This window comes from Haliaeetus albicilla, chromosome 6 (assembly GCF_947461875.1).
Source record: "Haliaeetus albicilla chromosome 6, bHalAlb1.1, whole genome shotgun sequence".
In the NCBI taxonomy this organism is placed as follows: Eukaryota; Metazoa; Chordata; class Aves; order Accipitriformes; family Accipitridae; genus Haliaeetus; species Haliaeetus albicilla.
The window spans coordinates 46996988-47013420 of NC_091488.1; the positions used below are offsets into that span (position 1 = coordinate 46996988).

The 16433-nt window shown below is 46.3% G+C and overlaps 1 protein-coding gene across 1 annotated transcript; it reads left to right on the top strand.

Moving 5' to 3' along the window:
- Positions 1-6642: 6642 nt before the first annotated feature.
- Positions 6643-15958, top strand: C1S (complement C1s). Its single transcript, XM_009919181.2, has 12 exons — positions 6643-6804; positions 7257-7322; positions 7752-7956; positions 9160-9337; positions 9609-9734; positions 10400-10599; positions 10819-10972; positions 11207-11322; positions 11556-11634; positions 11889-12026; positions 12535-12609; positions 14725-15958. Exons 2-12 carry the CDS (start codon positions 7318-7320, stop codon positions 15516-15518), a joined length of 2070 nt encoding a protein of 689 aa, XP_009917483.1. The 5' UTR covers positions 6643-6804; positions 7257-7317; the 3' UTR covers positions 15519-15958.
- The last annotated feature ends 475 nt before the right edge of the window (positions 15959-16433 follow it).

A 16433-nucleotide genomic window follows, 5' to 3' on the forward strand; every position in this document is an offset into this window, starting at 1 on the left:
CCTTGGTAGGCATGGGTCTCACTTTAAATGATGTGGTTTTTCTCCTGTCTTCCTTTCCCTGCCCCATAGTGGAGAGAGTGCAGAGAATAGAACAGATAAGAAATGAAAAGAATGAAGGAATGGTTTGACAGAAGCCTCACGAAGTTCCGAAAAACAAATGCACCCGACGTAACATGTGGCTTAATGTGGGGCTGAGGAAGAATTGAACCAGAGTCACTTCAGAGGTTCACAGTGAAACCACGAGAAGCAATGGTCTCATTTCCATGTTTAATTGGGTGTTTACGGTGTTTAGGCCGGTTTCCCAAGTAAATGAGGCCTATGTGAGCATGCTGACTCTCTGTCCCTCCCCCAGTCGTGTTTGACAAGGAATGGGCATCTCAAACTTCTATGTTTGTAGAAGTTCCATGAAAATGGAGAGCCAGATTGGAGACTGAGGCCTGTTAGCATCACAGCTGAAGGAATCCACTCCATAATCAAGCTTCCTCCCATGTTTGATATAATTAAATTATCCCACAGATTTAACACTTCTGGGGTTATAGCCTCTTAAAGTCTCTATCCTGCTTAACTATGCTGTTGTCTGACAGGGGATCGTTGTTATAATTCTATTAAAAGCCCATGAACAAGTTAAAAAGTGATGAGAACATTTATGTAAGAAAGATCCACTGAGGACGTGTAAGATACAGATACAACTTCTGGCTCAGTAAGTCTACGCTTTTAGATAGCCAAAAATGGGAGAATATACCAGGGAAATATCACCATATGCTTGCCTCCTTCCTTAAACCTCCACATCTGGCTTCCCCTCCCCTCATCCTTCCCTTCTCATCCCTGTTCTATAAAAATTTGGATCATGCCTGGAGGATTACTTAGATTCTGTGGGTAATGGCCTTGCTTTGAGGGTCAGACCATAACCTGGCACCAACCACGCCACTGCTGCTGCGGCCACTCTGTGGGGCTTGCCACGGGGGCTTACAGCATTGCGCTTATCTTCCCACATGCGCCGGCGCATCTCCTGCCCCAGTAGACCTCTGTCTCCTGGCAGATGCAGACTCCTTCTGCTTTTGAAAAGGCAAAGTGCTCCGTTTGGTTTTGGAGGCCACATCTGTGGCAGCAAAAAAGGCTTTGGACCACAGTCCCTCTCAAATGGTGTCCTCCCGTAGACCTCCAGCAGCCCGTCCACAACTCTGACCTGAGACTGCAGAAAAAGGGAGAGTTAGAGGCTGCGTGCTGGGTTGGACAAAATTCTGGTCTAGGTCCTTTGTGTTCTGGAACAGCTCAGGAAACAAACCCATGACACACTCCTTTTGTGCAAAGAGTAACTTATTTGAAATGGCCACTATCTGTAATACAAATTTAAAAAATACCATAGTATTTAAATACACTTGTGGTCAGTTAGCTACGTGTATAGTGAAGCAGAGGGCATATTAACTTTTAGACTTACTTCATTCTGTAATTTACTGTTGTCAGAGAAGGGTTTCAGAAGCAGCATCTGCTCCTGAGATTGCCTAACAGTTTCCATTGCGAGATTCTGTTTTCAGTTGCTTGAAATGTTGCTATATCTGACCTGTTTAGATTAAATGCTAGATAGCCACTTTAGGTCACACCACAGTAGCTGTTTTTGAGACCCGGATCATGATGAGTACCATTCTTTTTCATTATTAATTTTTTTTTAATAATCAGGGCAGTGCTATGCTTGGGAGGAGGGGATGTAGCCAAAAATCTGTCCTGAAGATATACCGTGGTTTCATGACATTACACAGGTATTAGTGTGAAATGTGAAGTTCACGTAAGCTCAGTGTGGCAATATGGGAACGTAGCTGCTGAAGCTTCTGCAAAGTCATTTTTATCGACTGTGTTCAAGTGCTTCATGCAGCTTTCCCACAGACCACAGCTGCACAAGACCCCAGCTGGTTCTTCAAGAGCTCCTGCAGGACTTTCCTTCCAGGACCATTTCTGGAAACATTCTGAAATAGGAATCTCGTGCCCTGCCTTGCCGGAGCCTCTTCCCGCAGGCGGGCGCAGGAGCCTGTCCTGATTGAAACGGCCACGGACAGGAGCGGGTGACTGGGGGCAAGGTGGCTATTTGGGGGGGGTGGGACTGCAGTTTAGGGTTGAACGCTGATGGGGAGGAGGAAGACGCTGGAAAAGCAAGGGTCAGAATGAAATTAAATCCGACTGAAGTCTGCAGCTGGGAATCGCTGTGTCAAGGGAGGAGCACAGAGAGAGGGTGGGGGGAGAAATAGCCACTAGCGAGAGATGGAGTAGGGAGGGAGAAGGGTGACGGCTTGGAATAACAGGCAGGGGAACCCATGAAAATAAGTTTTCATTAGAAGGATGGATAGGAGGCCTTGGCGCCAGTGGGGAAAAAAGGCTGGGAACGGGTGAATGACAAACCAGAGAGAGTCGGAGAAACTGGGACTGCGACAGGGAGGGAATGGTCTGCTTGAAAGTGGTTTGCCTTTTCGGTGTGGAAATGACTGCACAAATAAATGTGGTGTCAGGGGCTGTTCTTCAGCCACCGCTGGCTCCGTTCCCCCCCCCGAATATTCGGGGTTTGCAGTTTGTGTCCCCCGTTCACGCTGGGTGACCGGCACACACAGGGCTGGGGGAGAGGGGGCTGTGGGGGGGGGTGTCTCAGGGGGCGCAGCAGCGGGCACACCACCCCGCTGACATCCATTTTGTTGCCGGGACGGGCAGCCAGCCGGTCTCTGCTGCCGCCTCTCGGTACTGCCGGGCCTGGTTGCGGCGGCGAGCTGGGCCTCTGCCCTTCGCTTCAGATTTGGGGAGCGGAGCGTGTGTGTGCGTGTGGGGTGGGGGGAACAGGCAGGAGACCCTCGCCCGTCCCTGCGGCTGATGGAGCCCTCATCGCTTGGTGGCGTGGCAGGAGCGGCCGGCGCGCCGGAGAGAGCTCGAGCGTCTTGTTCGGTCCCGCTGGCCGGGGCTAGCCGTCTTCTGGAAGTTACCGGTCCCGCTGCAGAAATGTCACCTTGCCAAGTGCCGGGTCCTGCGCCTGGGTCACAACAACCCCAGGCAGCGCGACGGGCTTGGGGAAGAGTGGCTGGAAAGCTGCCCGGTGGAAAAGGACCTGGGGGAGCTGGTGGACAGCCGGCTGAAGATGAGCCAGCAGTGTGCCCAGGTGGCCAAGAAGGCCAACGGCATCCTGGCTTGTATCAGAAATAGTGTGGCCAGCAGGAGCAGGGAGGCAATTGTCCCCCTGTACTTGGCCCCGGTGAGGCCACCCTGAGTCCTGTGTTCAGCGTTGGGCCCCTCACTACAGGAAAGACATTGAGGTGCTGGAGCGCGTCCAGAGAAGGGGAACGAAGCTGGTGAAGGGTCTGGAGCACAAGTCTTATGAGAAGAACTGGGGCTGTTTAGTCTGGAGAAGAGGAGGCTGAGGGGAGACCTCATCGGTCTCTAACAACTACCTGGAAGGAGGTTGTAGCCAGGTGGGTGTCCACCTCTTCTCCCAAGTAACAAGTGATAGGACAAGAGGAAATGGCCTCACGTTGCAGCAGGGGAGGTTTAGGTTGGATATTAGGAAAAATTTTTTTACTGAAAGGGTTGTCAGGCATTGGAACAGGCTGCCCAGGGAAGTGGTTGAGTCACCATCCCTGGAGGTATTCAAAAAGCACATAGACAAGGCACTTCAGGACATGGTTTAGTGGGCATGGTTGACAGTTGGACTCGACGATCTTAAAGGTCTTTTCCAACCTAAACAATTCTATGATTCCTCTCACAGCAGCTGCTCCGCTGCTGCAGTTTATAGTCCTGTGGTTTAAAGTAAGCCAAGCTACTTAGGAATGTTTTACTCTAATGGATGAAAATACTAAACCGTTGCTCTTCAGCCACCGGTTCACCGCCAGCAATGCTGTGCGTGCGGTGAGGATGGACATCCCTAGGAAGGCTGTGGCAGAACCCACGCCAGTTATCCCCCGTGGGGTATCTCCAGCAGTGAGTCAGAGCCCCTCGCCCACTGGGAAAAGGCCTGGGGTGTAAACAAGATGGTAGGGCTTCTGGTCTCCAGGGAAAGTGGCGCAACGCCTGGGCAGGCATCGTCTGTGCTTAACAGTCTCAGGCGCTTGAAGCCGCACCCCTGGGTGTAGGGGAAGGGAGTCCAGAAGGCAGCAGGTATCTCGGTGTGGTACAGGGCACGGAGGAGAACGCTCCCGAGTCCCAGGTTTTACTGGGAGGCTGCAGGAGCTTTGCGTTCAGGCTCGGTGCTGGAGGGGAGTAAAAGAGGTGAACAGACTCTGGTGAAAATCCCCCCGGTACAGTAGGCAGAGGTGGAAATCGGTGGGTTATACCGAGCAGGTCTGAGCCAGCGCACAGGCAGGTTTTCCTGGGGCTTACCCAAGGCTCTGAATTTAATCCCTGGCAACAAAACCTGCCTGGGTCTTAAGAACGAGGCGGGGAAGGGAGCATGCAAGAAACCCACTGAATCCTCTTACTGGCAGAAGGGGAAATGGGCAAATTACTGCCAAGGTCTTGGTAAATCAAAGATATTTTACTTGCTACTTTTATATCCTTGATTACCTGCTGATGGATTTCACCTGGTTAATGTTATGTTTTCTCTTTTGGTATTTACTCCCTTTGCTTCATGCACTGACTCAGTGTTTCCAGATGGGAAAGTGTGGCTTTTCTTAAGAACTTGGGAAAAGCTTTTTTTCTCCCAACTTCCTGGGGGAAGAAAAGCCCGTCAAGCCTGTTTTAGATGGTAATTTTATGAAAACTGGAACACTACTGCTCTTCATAACATCTGGCAGAAAGGTTACAGCTACGCAGCTCTGAGTCATCTTAAGAAAAGGTTTGTCTTATGCAATTTGGGAAAAGTAGTATGTGGTCATGTAATTTAGGAATTTAAGAGAATGTGTGTGCCTCTGAGCAGAATTATATTGCATTGGCAAACTTAATGTTATCATTTATTACCCTTAATGGCATGATTTTGCCTCTTTTAAATTATTATTTTAATATAATTTCTGACATAGTTTCAGTGAATTGTAAAATATATTACCTCGCTGGTTCATCTTATGAATTGTAAAAACAATACAGGTCTAGGCCAATGCAATCAAATGCTGTATGTGTATTCAATGTAAGTATATACCTCAATATCACAGGTCTTCTGCATAAATAGTTAGCATTATGCAGATACGTGCCCAGATAAAAAGCAGCTACCTTTTTATTTAACTAACTTCATCTTTTTCTTAATTAATAGGCATATGTCTTCTAAAGAATTATGAACATTCACACACATATTAATTTACCACTGCTACAGCCAAGTTGAGTCAGGTTTCTATGAAAATATACAATTCCCTTGCGATGAAATGACATGCATAATATATCAGCCCACACTCATTTTACTTCTGCCATGCCCATTTTAAAATATGATTGTGACTTGAACAGTCACTGGCAGGGTCTTTACTTTGCCCAGTTTAGAGGAGAAAACATCTCCCCATGATATGTTATGTATCTTTCATCGTTGTTTTCCTGGTTCTCAAAATTGCAGTTAGAAACATCAAGCTGTGCTCCCAGGAGACATCAGAAGTGAGATGACACGCTGTTTTCTTCTCTATCCATTCTCAGTTTGACAAAGAAAACAGACTAGGCATGTTCTTCAAGTAAAGCCTTTATCCTGACTACAATGAAGTCAGTAATGATTCATCTGTAGGTGTTTCTCCCCCCTGACAATATAAAGGAGCCTTTCAGCTGGGCTTTGCTAACCCACTTTGCCTATGGCCTGTTGAAACTTGAATCATTTTTTTCCTGGCAAAAAACAAGCTATGGAGTGTGCTGTGCTGATTGTAAAGGGTAGAGGTTGTAATGGAATTTTACATTTTCATTTATAGTCCTGTCCCAGTGTAGATGGTTTATGATGAAAAGGGGTTTTTTAGAGTATTAGTGACAGGTCTTTTAGCTTGTACGGTGGTATTTTGGTCTTGGCTTGTGGGCACTGGCTGGATTAAGGGTACTACCTGGCATAAGTCTTGAAACTCCTTTCCGTAAGGGTCCTGGATCTAACTTGCTCCAGGGCTAAATCTGATGAACAGTTGCTCTTACATGAAGTTCACTTGGTAAATAAAGAGGTAGTTAGAAGTTTTTAGTCCAGTTCTTACTTACTGGAGTGTTCCCATAACAAAACCCAGCAAAACAATGCACTCTTACTCCTGCTGGTAGCCTCAGAGAGGCACAGCATTGAATGGGCCACTATCTTTTCCTTTTTTCCCCTAAAAAAGGGTCTCTGAAGCATCAGAGGAGGAGCAGCGGCAGCAGCCCTGTGGCCACCAAGCTGCGGTAACAGACTGGACTCCGGCAAAGTGGTCTCTGGACAGAACGATTGAACAATTTTTTGCCATCCAAAAGCATTGGACCCGTTCTCACGTGGCCTCTCCCTTTTCTCCACCCTTAGGATTTTGTCCCTAACTTTTAAAAGGCAGGGGGAAGAGGAGGAGAGGGGAGGCAGCCGAAAACACTGTTGCCCTCCCTTTTCCCCAAAGTCACCTGATTTCCCGAAAACGCCTAATACAGACCAGATATGCGTGCTCCCCCCGTGCAGCCTGAGCCAACAGGATTGTGCAACTTGCTCTGGAAATTCCCCTCCTGCCCGGAGCCGGCGAGCCGAGCATCTCAGCCCGGCGGGAGGCCGGGAAGCCGCAGCCCGCAGATAGAGGGAGCTGCGATACTGGGAATTGAAGCTTCCTTCCCCAGACCCCAGCCTGGTTTCGAGGAGGGTGTGTACAGGAAGAATAAAAGAGAAAGAGAGAAAAGAGAAGGCAAGAGAGAAGAAAACCAGACACGAACTAGGGAGAGAAGGTAAATATTGCAAGCATTAGAAATGAGAAAGGAAAATATTCCTGAGCATCGCTGTCTGACAGCTAGAAGAGTCAGGACAAGCTGCTCCCCACCCCAGGGTCTTAGCATGATTTTTGAGGTGCTGGGAAGAAGGGCTTGGGTACCCCGGGGGGGAGGTGCTTTCTGTCTTAATTTGCTGTGCACCGGCATGGTGTTTAGAGACGCTGATGCTCATGAGGGGAGAGCGTGAGTACCAAGACACAGACCATCTCTCCATTTTGTCGGTATGGAGCCTAGCATCCCTTCTTCAATGCTTGGGGTTGCTGTATGCAGGAAGGAACAGAGATATAAACTTGCTTTTGAGGCAAAACATTGACGTGTTCTCCACAAGCTGGGGTTTTAGGGTCTTTGACCTGCCTAGCAGACATGCAGCAGCACAGGCAATTAATCATTCACACTGTTTTTTGTCCCAGACCGTAACTCCAAAGTCCAATTCCTGAAAGTTTTCAGAAAGGAAGATCTGCTTTTTTCCAGATGTGGTGAGTTATTGAATCTCCAAAGGGAATTCAGGTTTATTAATAATTTCATTTTATAAATGAGGTGTTTTTCCTGTAGTACTGTACTGGTTCTCAAATCTGAATGTATCTATAGCCCAAGTAGGCTCCAGAGCCAGGCACTGAAGTAGGGAACAGCACGTAAGACCCTTGTGTTCAACCCCTGCTGCATTACCAGCTCTTACAGAGCTGGAGAGGAGCAGAGAGCATGACTGCGGTTGTACTTCTTCTGTGTGAAAGGCTACAGGAGAAAGGCAAGGCCCACACAGCCACAGCGTTGGTCATTAAATCTCCAAAGCCAGGAGCTATGCTGCATGCTATGTACAGCCAAAGACTAGCTTTTTCACTGGGGAGTGCATGCGTATGCAGACAGAGAAGACTACTGCAATGACATCTTCCTTCCTCTTTTCTCAGGTATCTTATCTTCTTCTGTCTCCCTGTCTGGGCTGATGCAGACTCCATGTATGGTGAGATCTTGTCACCCAATTATCCTCAGGTGTATCCCAATGATGTGCAGGAGTCTTGGGAAATCCAGGTCCCTTCAGGATATGGCATTCGTCTTTATTTCACACACATGGATCTTGAACCATCGCAGAACTGCCAGTATGACTTTGTGAAGGTACTGTCCCCGTCCTCAAGTGAGAAAAAGGCAAAAAGGCAGCTTAGAGCACAGAACAGCAAAGCTGTGTACAAAGCTCAGGGCTGAAAGAGAAGATGGACACATCCTTCCTGTTCTGAGCCCCAAGAAGCCCAAATGACTGAGTGTATCTGCACTAGCGGTCACTAAATTGATTTGAGTTTGCCTCATAACCTCATGAGCATTGTATACCAACTGAGTGTCCAATCTATGCCCTCCTCCCCATGTTTCTCCTATATTCATAGGAAAAGCCTTCTTAGCCATCACTGGCACCTCTCTATTGCAAGGCATATTCTTAGCCAGCGAACTGTAGGTATAAAAGGACCATTTTCTTAGGGCATTGCTTTTCTGTCCCTGAAATTATTCAGAATTAATCCATGAGTGGACACAGATAATTTAATGCAATCAGAAATTGATTGGAAATGATGGAGGTTAAAAACAGTCAGGAGATCTGTGCATGAATAGTGGGCACTCAGACAAAGTGCTGTGGTCCATTGCACCACAGTTTTCTATGATCTATGCCCCACAGGTTTCTTAAAACTTAGACACCCACTAGCTCTGCTCCATGGTGTCCCACAAGGCACAAAAGATCCAGCATTTCCGCACAAACAGACAGGAACAAGACCATCCTATCCTGCAATAGCTATGGGTGAATAAGACCGGGTGCAGCACCAGAAAGACACCTTGGAGAAGGACCTTTTGCAACAAATTGATGAACTTGCTAGACTGCTCTGCAGACCGTCAGTGATTGGTTTTGCCATTTTGAACCATGATGCTGTTTTTTTGTCCAAAGGGGCCTGAGGAAAGGATGTTAACAGAGAGCTTTCTGGATTAATTTGTATGTGAGAAATTAAGACAGGTATTTCACAGCTGGGAAGTCAGCAGGAGGGAACGCTCCTCAGGCGTCTTCCAAATGTCTTGAAACTGGTTGTCTAGGGGCTCTGTTCAGCTGTACCTTGGCCGGCTGTGTTCCACCTTTGGCCAGCTTGGTGGATGACGCAGCAGCCTTGGTCCCTCCTGCTAGCTGTGTGGCATAGCGGTGCCCTGGGAGATCTACCCGAATGTTGTGAGAAACGCATGCAACTTAGGGGCCTTTGATTAGCCACCTATAAGCTGAAAGACTCAAGTGTTGGTAATTACACATATTCCGGTAATGAGATAAGACCTCTCTGCATTCTTCTGCAGATCCTGTCTGATGGCCGTGTTGAAGGCGTGCTTTGTGGGCGGAAGAAACCTCGTGCCCCTGGCTTCTCGATTGTGGAGGAATTTCTTGTCCCTTCTAACACCCTCACTATGAGCTTCCAATCAGACTTTTCCAATGAGGAGCGTTTCACTGGTTTTGCAGCCTACTATGTTGCAGTGGGTAAGGTTATAATGGCCTCCTCTCATTCTCTGTAGCATCCAGGCTGGCAGGGGGGTAAGCTGACAGAAGGCTTGTAAGTTTTCATTACAAGAATGCCTTATTTAAAAGAGATCCCAGCAGACAGGACTGCTTTCCTGTATGGCCAGTATAAATGCTGTCTTAGAGATACCTTTTCCTTGTTGTCCACCAGTGCTTGCTTCCCTTTCTCACCTTCCTCCCACCCTTAGGGCCCTCTCCTAATCTTGGCTGATTCATCTTTTCACACTTGCAGACTTGGATGAGTGCACGGATTTTGTGGATGTACCTTGCAGTCATTACTGTAATAATTATATTGGAGGTTACTTCTGTACCTGTCCACCAGATTATTTCCTCTATGAGGATCAGAAAACATGTGGAGGTAAGAGATCTACATGAGCTGTGCTCAAGAGGAAGAGTTAATTTATGCCAAATGGGATATTGTACGTGGAAGACCTTTTCTATCAACCTTCTCAACCAGTTGTGACAGGTGCATGTTGAGGAAAAAAACATCCCAGTGCAAATCTGAACTGGCAGTAGACCGTGATTTGGGGAATTTCTGTTAACATATTCTTAACATTCTTTTTTTTGTGTGTCAAGAGAATTAAGAAACTACTAAATGCCATTCTTTAAAGACTGTGATGGGGACCCTTCTTAGCGTACTGCTATCTGTGAATCTTTACATTTCTGACCAAACAGGGCGGTTCAATAAAGACACAAAAATAGCCAAGGAGCTGCTTGGCTTGAATCAAAAAATTGCAAAGTCACAAGTGGTACATGTTGGAAGGAGCATAATATGAGGACCTGAGCATGAGAGAAGGGGGCCTAAATCGCAGGTGGAAGGTAAAAAGAAAAGCCACTAGAAGTTAAAGTCCCTGAACAGAGAGTGGCCCTGGTTTCAGTTTCTTGGAAAGATGCAATGTTGTGACGTAGTTAATGCAGGTGACTGGGGGGACTGGAGATGTAGTCGAAGACGGAAAGCTTGTCAGCTTCATACACGGACCATTTCCTTTCTGAATCCTACCTGTGTTCCTTCCTTAATCCTAGTGAACTGCAGTGGAAATGTCTTCACTGAGCCATCGGGGGAGATTGCCAGCCCCAACTATCCCAACCAGTACCCAGAGAACTCGCGGTGTGAGTACCGAGTGGCTCTGAGGCCAGGCTTCTTTGTGGCGTTGACCATAAGCAGTGGGGACTTCGATGTGGAACCAGCCGACCCAGAAGGGAGTTGCCACGACAGCTTAACAGTAGGTGTGGGGTTTAGGGTGGGAGTGAGGATACTCTGGATCTCCCCTCAATCTCCTCATATTCAGAAGACTCTCTGACTGCCTAACTTTGTTTTCAACTACGTTGCCTTTTGAAGTTCTTGGGAATACATTTGAATATGTATATATTGAATATATATTTGAATATCCCTCTGAATACATCTGGTATTTCTCATTTCTTCTTGTTTATTATTTTCCCAGCTTGTCTCTGGAAAGCAGCATTTTGGTCCCTATTGTGGCAGCAAATTCCCAGGTCCTCCTGAAATCAAAACTAGGAACAACATTCTTGACATAATCTTCCAGACAAACCATGCAGTTCAGCACAAAGGCTGGAAAATACGCTACTATGGGGATCGTAAGTAAACAGCTGGGAAAGCGTTCCCTCTGCTGCTGAGTTAGGGAGAGAGTTTGTCCCAGGTCAGATTCATGGTACAACAGCACATTAACATGTTCACAGCTGCTGGTATTGAGTAAACAGAGGATGCCTGTTTACTAGGGAAAATAGTCACTGGGGAGAAAGAAGTTGGGAGCTGGAAGGAGAATAAATCTTGAAGCAGTTAATCACTGATTTCCACCTATCTCTTCAAAGCTGTAACCTGTCCCCCGAGTGTCATCCCCAACTCTGTTCTTGACCCAAAGAAGGAGAGGTATATCTTAAAGGACAGTGTGAATGTGACCTGTGTGGAAGGCTATGAAATTGTGCGGGTAAGTTACTTAAAAAAGCATATATCCTCTCTGGCCCCCTCAGCAGCTTCCTGATGCCGTTTCCCATCAGGTGTCCTGAGCACCTATGGGGACTCAAATGTTTTCACCACAGCTGTAGTAAGTGGAAACCTCTTCCAGCCACTGCAACATTTTGAGGACCCTTCGCTGGAGTGCCTGTGTCCGATATATTTCATGGTCAGCGACTTACACGGATCATGTGTTCTTTTCCCTAGCAACGAGACAGCATCAGGACTTTTCACTCCAACTGTCAGGAGAACGGTGAATGGAGCAACTCCCATTTCAGCTGTGTTCGTAAGTGAGCTGTCTCTGTATTGTGGGAAGCAGACTGGAATGGAGCCTTCAGGCTCTAGACCCACTATATCTCCACATTAGGAGAATGTGGAAGGACTGGGATGTGAGCATGCTGAAGGGACAGAGGAAGTGAGCGCTGATGACTGTACAGGGACCAGAGGAGCTGAGTGGTTCCCCATCATACGGAATAATCATATCGTTGGGTGAGGCTGCCCCTTTGGTTATATTTGATCATTTTTGTTTCTTCTCTACAGCTGTGAACTGCGGTGATCCCATTGCTGTTGACAATGCCCAAGCCATATATGTCTCTGAACGTCACGAGCCTCTGTACAAAGCTGCTTTCCGGTATCAATGTGATGCACCTTACTATACCCTGAAAACCAAAGGGGATGGTAAGCATTGCCTCTGCTACACAAACATATTTCTTTGGTCTAAGAAACGGTACTGGCATCGTCACGGGGCTGGGATTGTATCCCATCATGTCAAGACTGGGAAAAAGTTCTTATTGGTGGTGGGGTTGCAAGCAGCAGTTTTGTGTTGCTTTTGTGTTTAATACACTAGAAACGTCTGTACTTGGGCCGTTGACCTTAAATGCATTAGCAAGTCCTCTCTCCATTTGGTGCGTGTGTGAACCATGGAGATTTTTGTCACATATAGCACACATTTCTGGTGGAGAAGTAAAGGACTCCAGAAATCCATTAGATGAGGTCCCTCTGAAACAGCGGCTGAAGCACCCTGGTGGGGTTGTGTACTTCTAGGGAGATCTCAGCAATGTTTACCAAGCTCTGCTTGCTTTGGAAATGAGAAGGTTAATACATCATCTTATACAGTAATGCTACTTACCCTCTCTTCATTTTGATCGTATCCTTATGGCACTCTTTTTTTCTTGTGTTTTCCAAGCGGTGTATCAGTGCTCAGCCAGTGGAGAATGGGTCAACAAAGAGATGGGAACAAATCTACCAAAATGTGTCCCAGGTACTACCAAAAACTGTGTATATGTACACGTGATATATGAAGTCCACTGCTTCTTTCATCTCTCTCTTTTAAAGCTGTTAAGCCCAAAAGTACAGTTGATCCTTTCTGCATTGTTTGAATCACATTGGACAGGGTATTTCTGAAAGCTGTGGGCCCCAAAGAAAGTTCAGATGAGTCAGCAGAAAGAAACTGGAAACAAAAGTGGGCAACATCATAAGACAACTGGTAGAACAAGACCTCTTCAAGTATCAGTGTGTGTTTCTGCACCAGTTTCTCTACCTTCAAGTGTGCACATTCTCAAGTTGTTCAGTGCTTTAGATCTCTGTCTGCATTGCAGGTAGCAAAAAGACTGACAGGTCAAAAAGCGATGTCCAACAATGCTGGACCTTTCTGTCTTTGGTCCCTCCCAAGCTACACTGAGAGCCGTAGCTTCTCTTCAAACCTCTCTTGGGGGTAGTGCCCAGCTGTCTACTGGGCACTACAGATGCAGCACTATAGGGAAAGGTCTTTCACTGCTCTCACTGGAAGTCATAGCCTAAACCCTTAAGTTTTAATGTGTCCTTCAGTATTCAGCTGCACTTACTGGGTCTGAAAGGTCAAGCAAGATCCCTGTCAAGGACTTTCTCATCCTCTCTTTGTGTCCTTGGGAGATACTGAGGGAAGTGCATGGGTATTACTCCTGCTCCTGACTGCTGGAAGTTATGGCTGGGTCTTAATTTCCAGCTGATACAGAGAATTTTAAATCCTACGTATTCTGCACGCTGTTCAGCTTACCCTCTTAGAGGAGGCAGCATGCCTAGGACTAGTTGTACATGATGCCTGTTTACTACTCCAAACACCCAAATCCTCATTGGCAAAGTACAGGATCCAGCTGAAGATGATTCAACCCTCTTAAGGGCCAGCTCAGCCAGTGACTTGGACTGTACCAGTGCACAGTGCAGAAGGCAAATTGTAAGATAAAGCTCAGGGAATTTACTACCCAACAGAAAGTAGTAACTTTGTAGATACTAAATTCTTTGTAGAATACGAAGCCAGACTCTTAGCGGGACACAGCAATAAAAGACAAAGACAGGCAACGGACATAAGTTGCAACAAAGGAAATTCTGATTGTATTTAAGGAAAAATGCTCCCCCAGAGCACTGGAACTGTCATCCAGAGAGGCTGGCTAATCACCACACTTGGAGATGATCAGAAGTCACCTGTCAAAGCCCCTGAGCAACCTGGCTTTGCAGTTAGGAGGGCAGGGGGAAGGGCAGTTAGGGATGAACAGGTTGAACTAGAGACATTGAGAGGTACCTCCCAGCCTAAATCTTTCTATGATTACATGAAATTTTTTAACAAACTCTGCTTCATTTAAATTGGAACCTACCTACTGGCTGTAGTTCCTTAATCTCTGACTATATGACTAAGGCTTCAATGTAAACAAGGCAATGTGATAAGAAATCGATTTCCTAGCTATGTCAGAATGACCAGCCTTATTTATGCTCTTAGTGCTCACATTCTATGAAACCTTACAGAACATTTTACTCAAGGACCATGGAGCACCTCTGCACCCATAAGACCCACAGATAAGACCTCCATTAACCCACTGCTTAAGATTTTACATACTAAGAGAATGGAGAGGAAAAATGGTAAACATCAGTGACAAAACTGAACACTTAACCTGAGACTATCTGGAGTTCACACACACACAAAAAATCATTTTAAATAGCAGTGTCATATTTCTAAGAACTTAGGCAAATATTTTTTCAAAGACAATACCTTCACCTACAGGACATAATTCAGCAAAGGAAAAATGCTAACCAGAATGCAATTAAATTGTGAGCTTTGACATACCCAACAGTGACAACTGCTTTCCAGAACAAGAATTTGAGAATGAGTATTTTCAGCCTAAATTGAATGTTGATAGTTTTGCTTGAATTTTCCTGAATTTCTCTGTAAATACTAGTTGCAAACTTTATGACATAGAATATAAACATCGGTTTTTCAGAATCAAAAATGATTTAGAGGACACAGGAAGGAGGGGACTATGGGCTTTTTAGCAGTACCAAAGAACCCGCTATTTGTAACTGCTAATTCTCTCATCTGGTTCCTCTTGTTTTCTTTTCTTCCCAGTCTGTGGGGTGCCTAGTAATCCCATCAAAGAGAAAGGAAAGATTTTTGGAGGCACCCGTGCAGAAAAGGGCAACTTTCCCTGGCAGGTGTATTTTGATTACCCAAGAGGCGGTGGCGTACTCATCTCTGAAAGATGGGTAATGACTGCAGCTCATGTGCTGGAGGGATACGACAACCCCAACATGTATGCTGGGGTAATCAATGTTGGTAAAAACACTCTGTACAAGGAGGGCAAGCGGTTGGTCTCAGAGGCTTCATTCATCCATCCTGATTGGAAGAAGCAGCCCATAGAAACCAGGACCGATTTTGATAATGATATTGCACTACTGAAGCTGAGGGAACCTGTGAAGATGGGCCCAGACATCTCACCCCTCTGTCTTCCTGGTAAATCATCCGAGTATGAGCTGCAAGAAGGGACTCTGGGCTACATTGCTGGCTGGGGCCAGAGAGAGAAGGGAAGACTGCCTATTTATCTTTGGAAGGCCCAGATTCCTGTGGTGGACATGGAAAAGTGCCGATCTGTGAAACCAGAGGGCTCCACTGATTCCAGTGCTTACCGATTCACTGACAATATGATCTGTGCTGGTGGTGACAAGGACAGCTGTAAGGGGGATAGCGGTGGAGCCTACGCTATCCAAGATCCTCTTGATGATGGGCGGTACTATGTGGCCGGGCTGATCTCCTGGGGACCAAGATGTGGTACCTTTGGTCTTTACACCAAGGTAGTGCGGTATTTGGACTGGATTACAGAGACCATGAGCAAGCATGAGAGTGAAGAAACTTGGCAGGATTAGCAATTTCTCCTTTCAGCACAGTCACCCTTTCTAAATGTGATGGTTACATGTTCAAGCTGGCTGTGATCCTGTTCACTCTGTGTATGTAACGGGTCTACTCATTGTGTCTGTGCTGAGAGGAGAGTCAGCAATATAAATCTGTTCCTCCCACTGTCGTCGTGTCTGGGAGGGGAAATTCTCTTTCTTCCACTCACAGCAGCGTAAGAGGAAGATGCTATTCTGGATAAAGAGGCTCCTTCTGCTTCCTCTCGTTTTTTTCTGTCTCATTTTTTCCCATTTGGAGAAGACCTAGCCATGCCCGACCTGACAGGGAGATTTCAATGAAGACAAAGAGAGAATAATGGTTTGTTCCCAGGGTAGGTTCAGAGCCTGGCTTCTGATTTATGTTATTTCCTGTACTGTTCAGAATACCTAACAGCATTAAAGAATATCCAAATTGCCTTTTGTGCAATGTGCTGTTGTGTGTGTATTGCCTTTCTTCTTCTCAGTCTAGACCTAGTTCTCCCTGAAACTCCCTAAATCAAGTGTCTAGTCACATTTTGACCCACTGTTCTGCCAGCTTTTGTGAAGCTGTAACTTGTGCTACTTCACCTCTCTACCTAAGAGTCTTTATGAAGTTCTTCTGAGATTGTTGCATCTCATTGACCGACCATTACCAGCAGTGAGGACTTCAGACTTCTGAATCAAGCTGACCAGAAGAGACATCTTCAAAATCTTTTCATTCACCTGTCCTCAGGGCTTTATTTTTCAAACTTTATTGTGTTAGGTAAGAAATAAAGCTAGCTTGATTTAGGGAAGTTGGTGTTGTGGGAGAAGATTACCTGATGTGCGTTAGGGGTGTCTTCTGCTCCAGAAAGCCCTATATCACTCACAGATATCCTTCCACTAAGATGGTCAGGGAACTGGTGCAGATGG

Coding starts and splice junctions, on each gene's coding strand:
- C1S (XM_009919181.2), top strand. Junction 9,735..10,399: donor GGATCAGAAAACATGTGGAG/GTAAGAGATCTA, acceptor CCTTAATCCTAG/TGAACTGCAGTGGAAATGTC. Junction 12,610..14,724: donor TCTACCAAAATGTGTCCCAG/GTACTACCAAAA, acceptor TTTTCTTCCCAG/TCTGTGGGGTGCCTAGTAAT.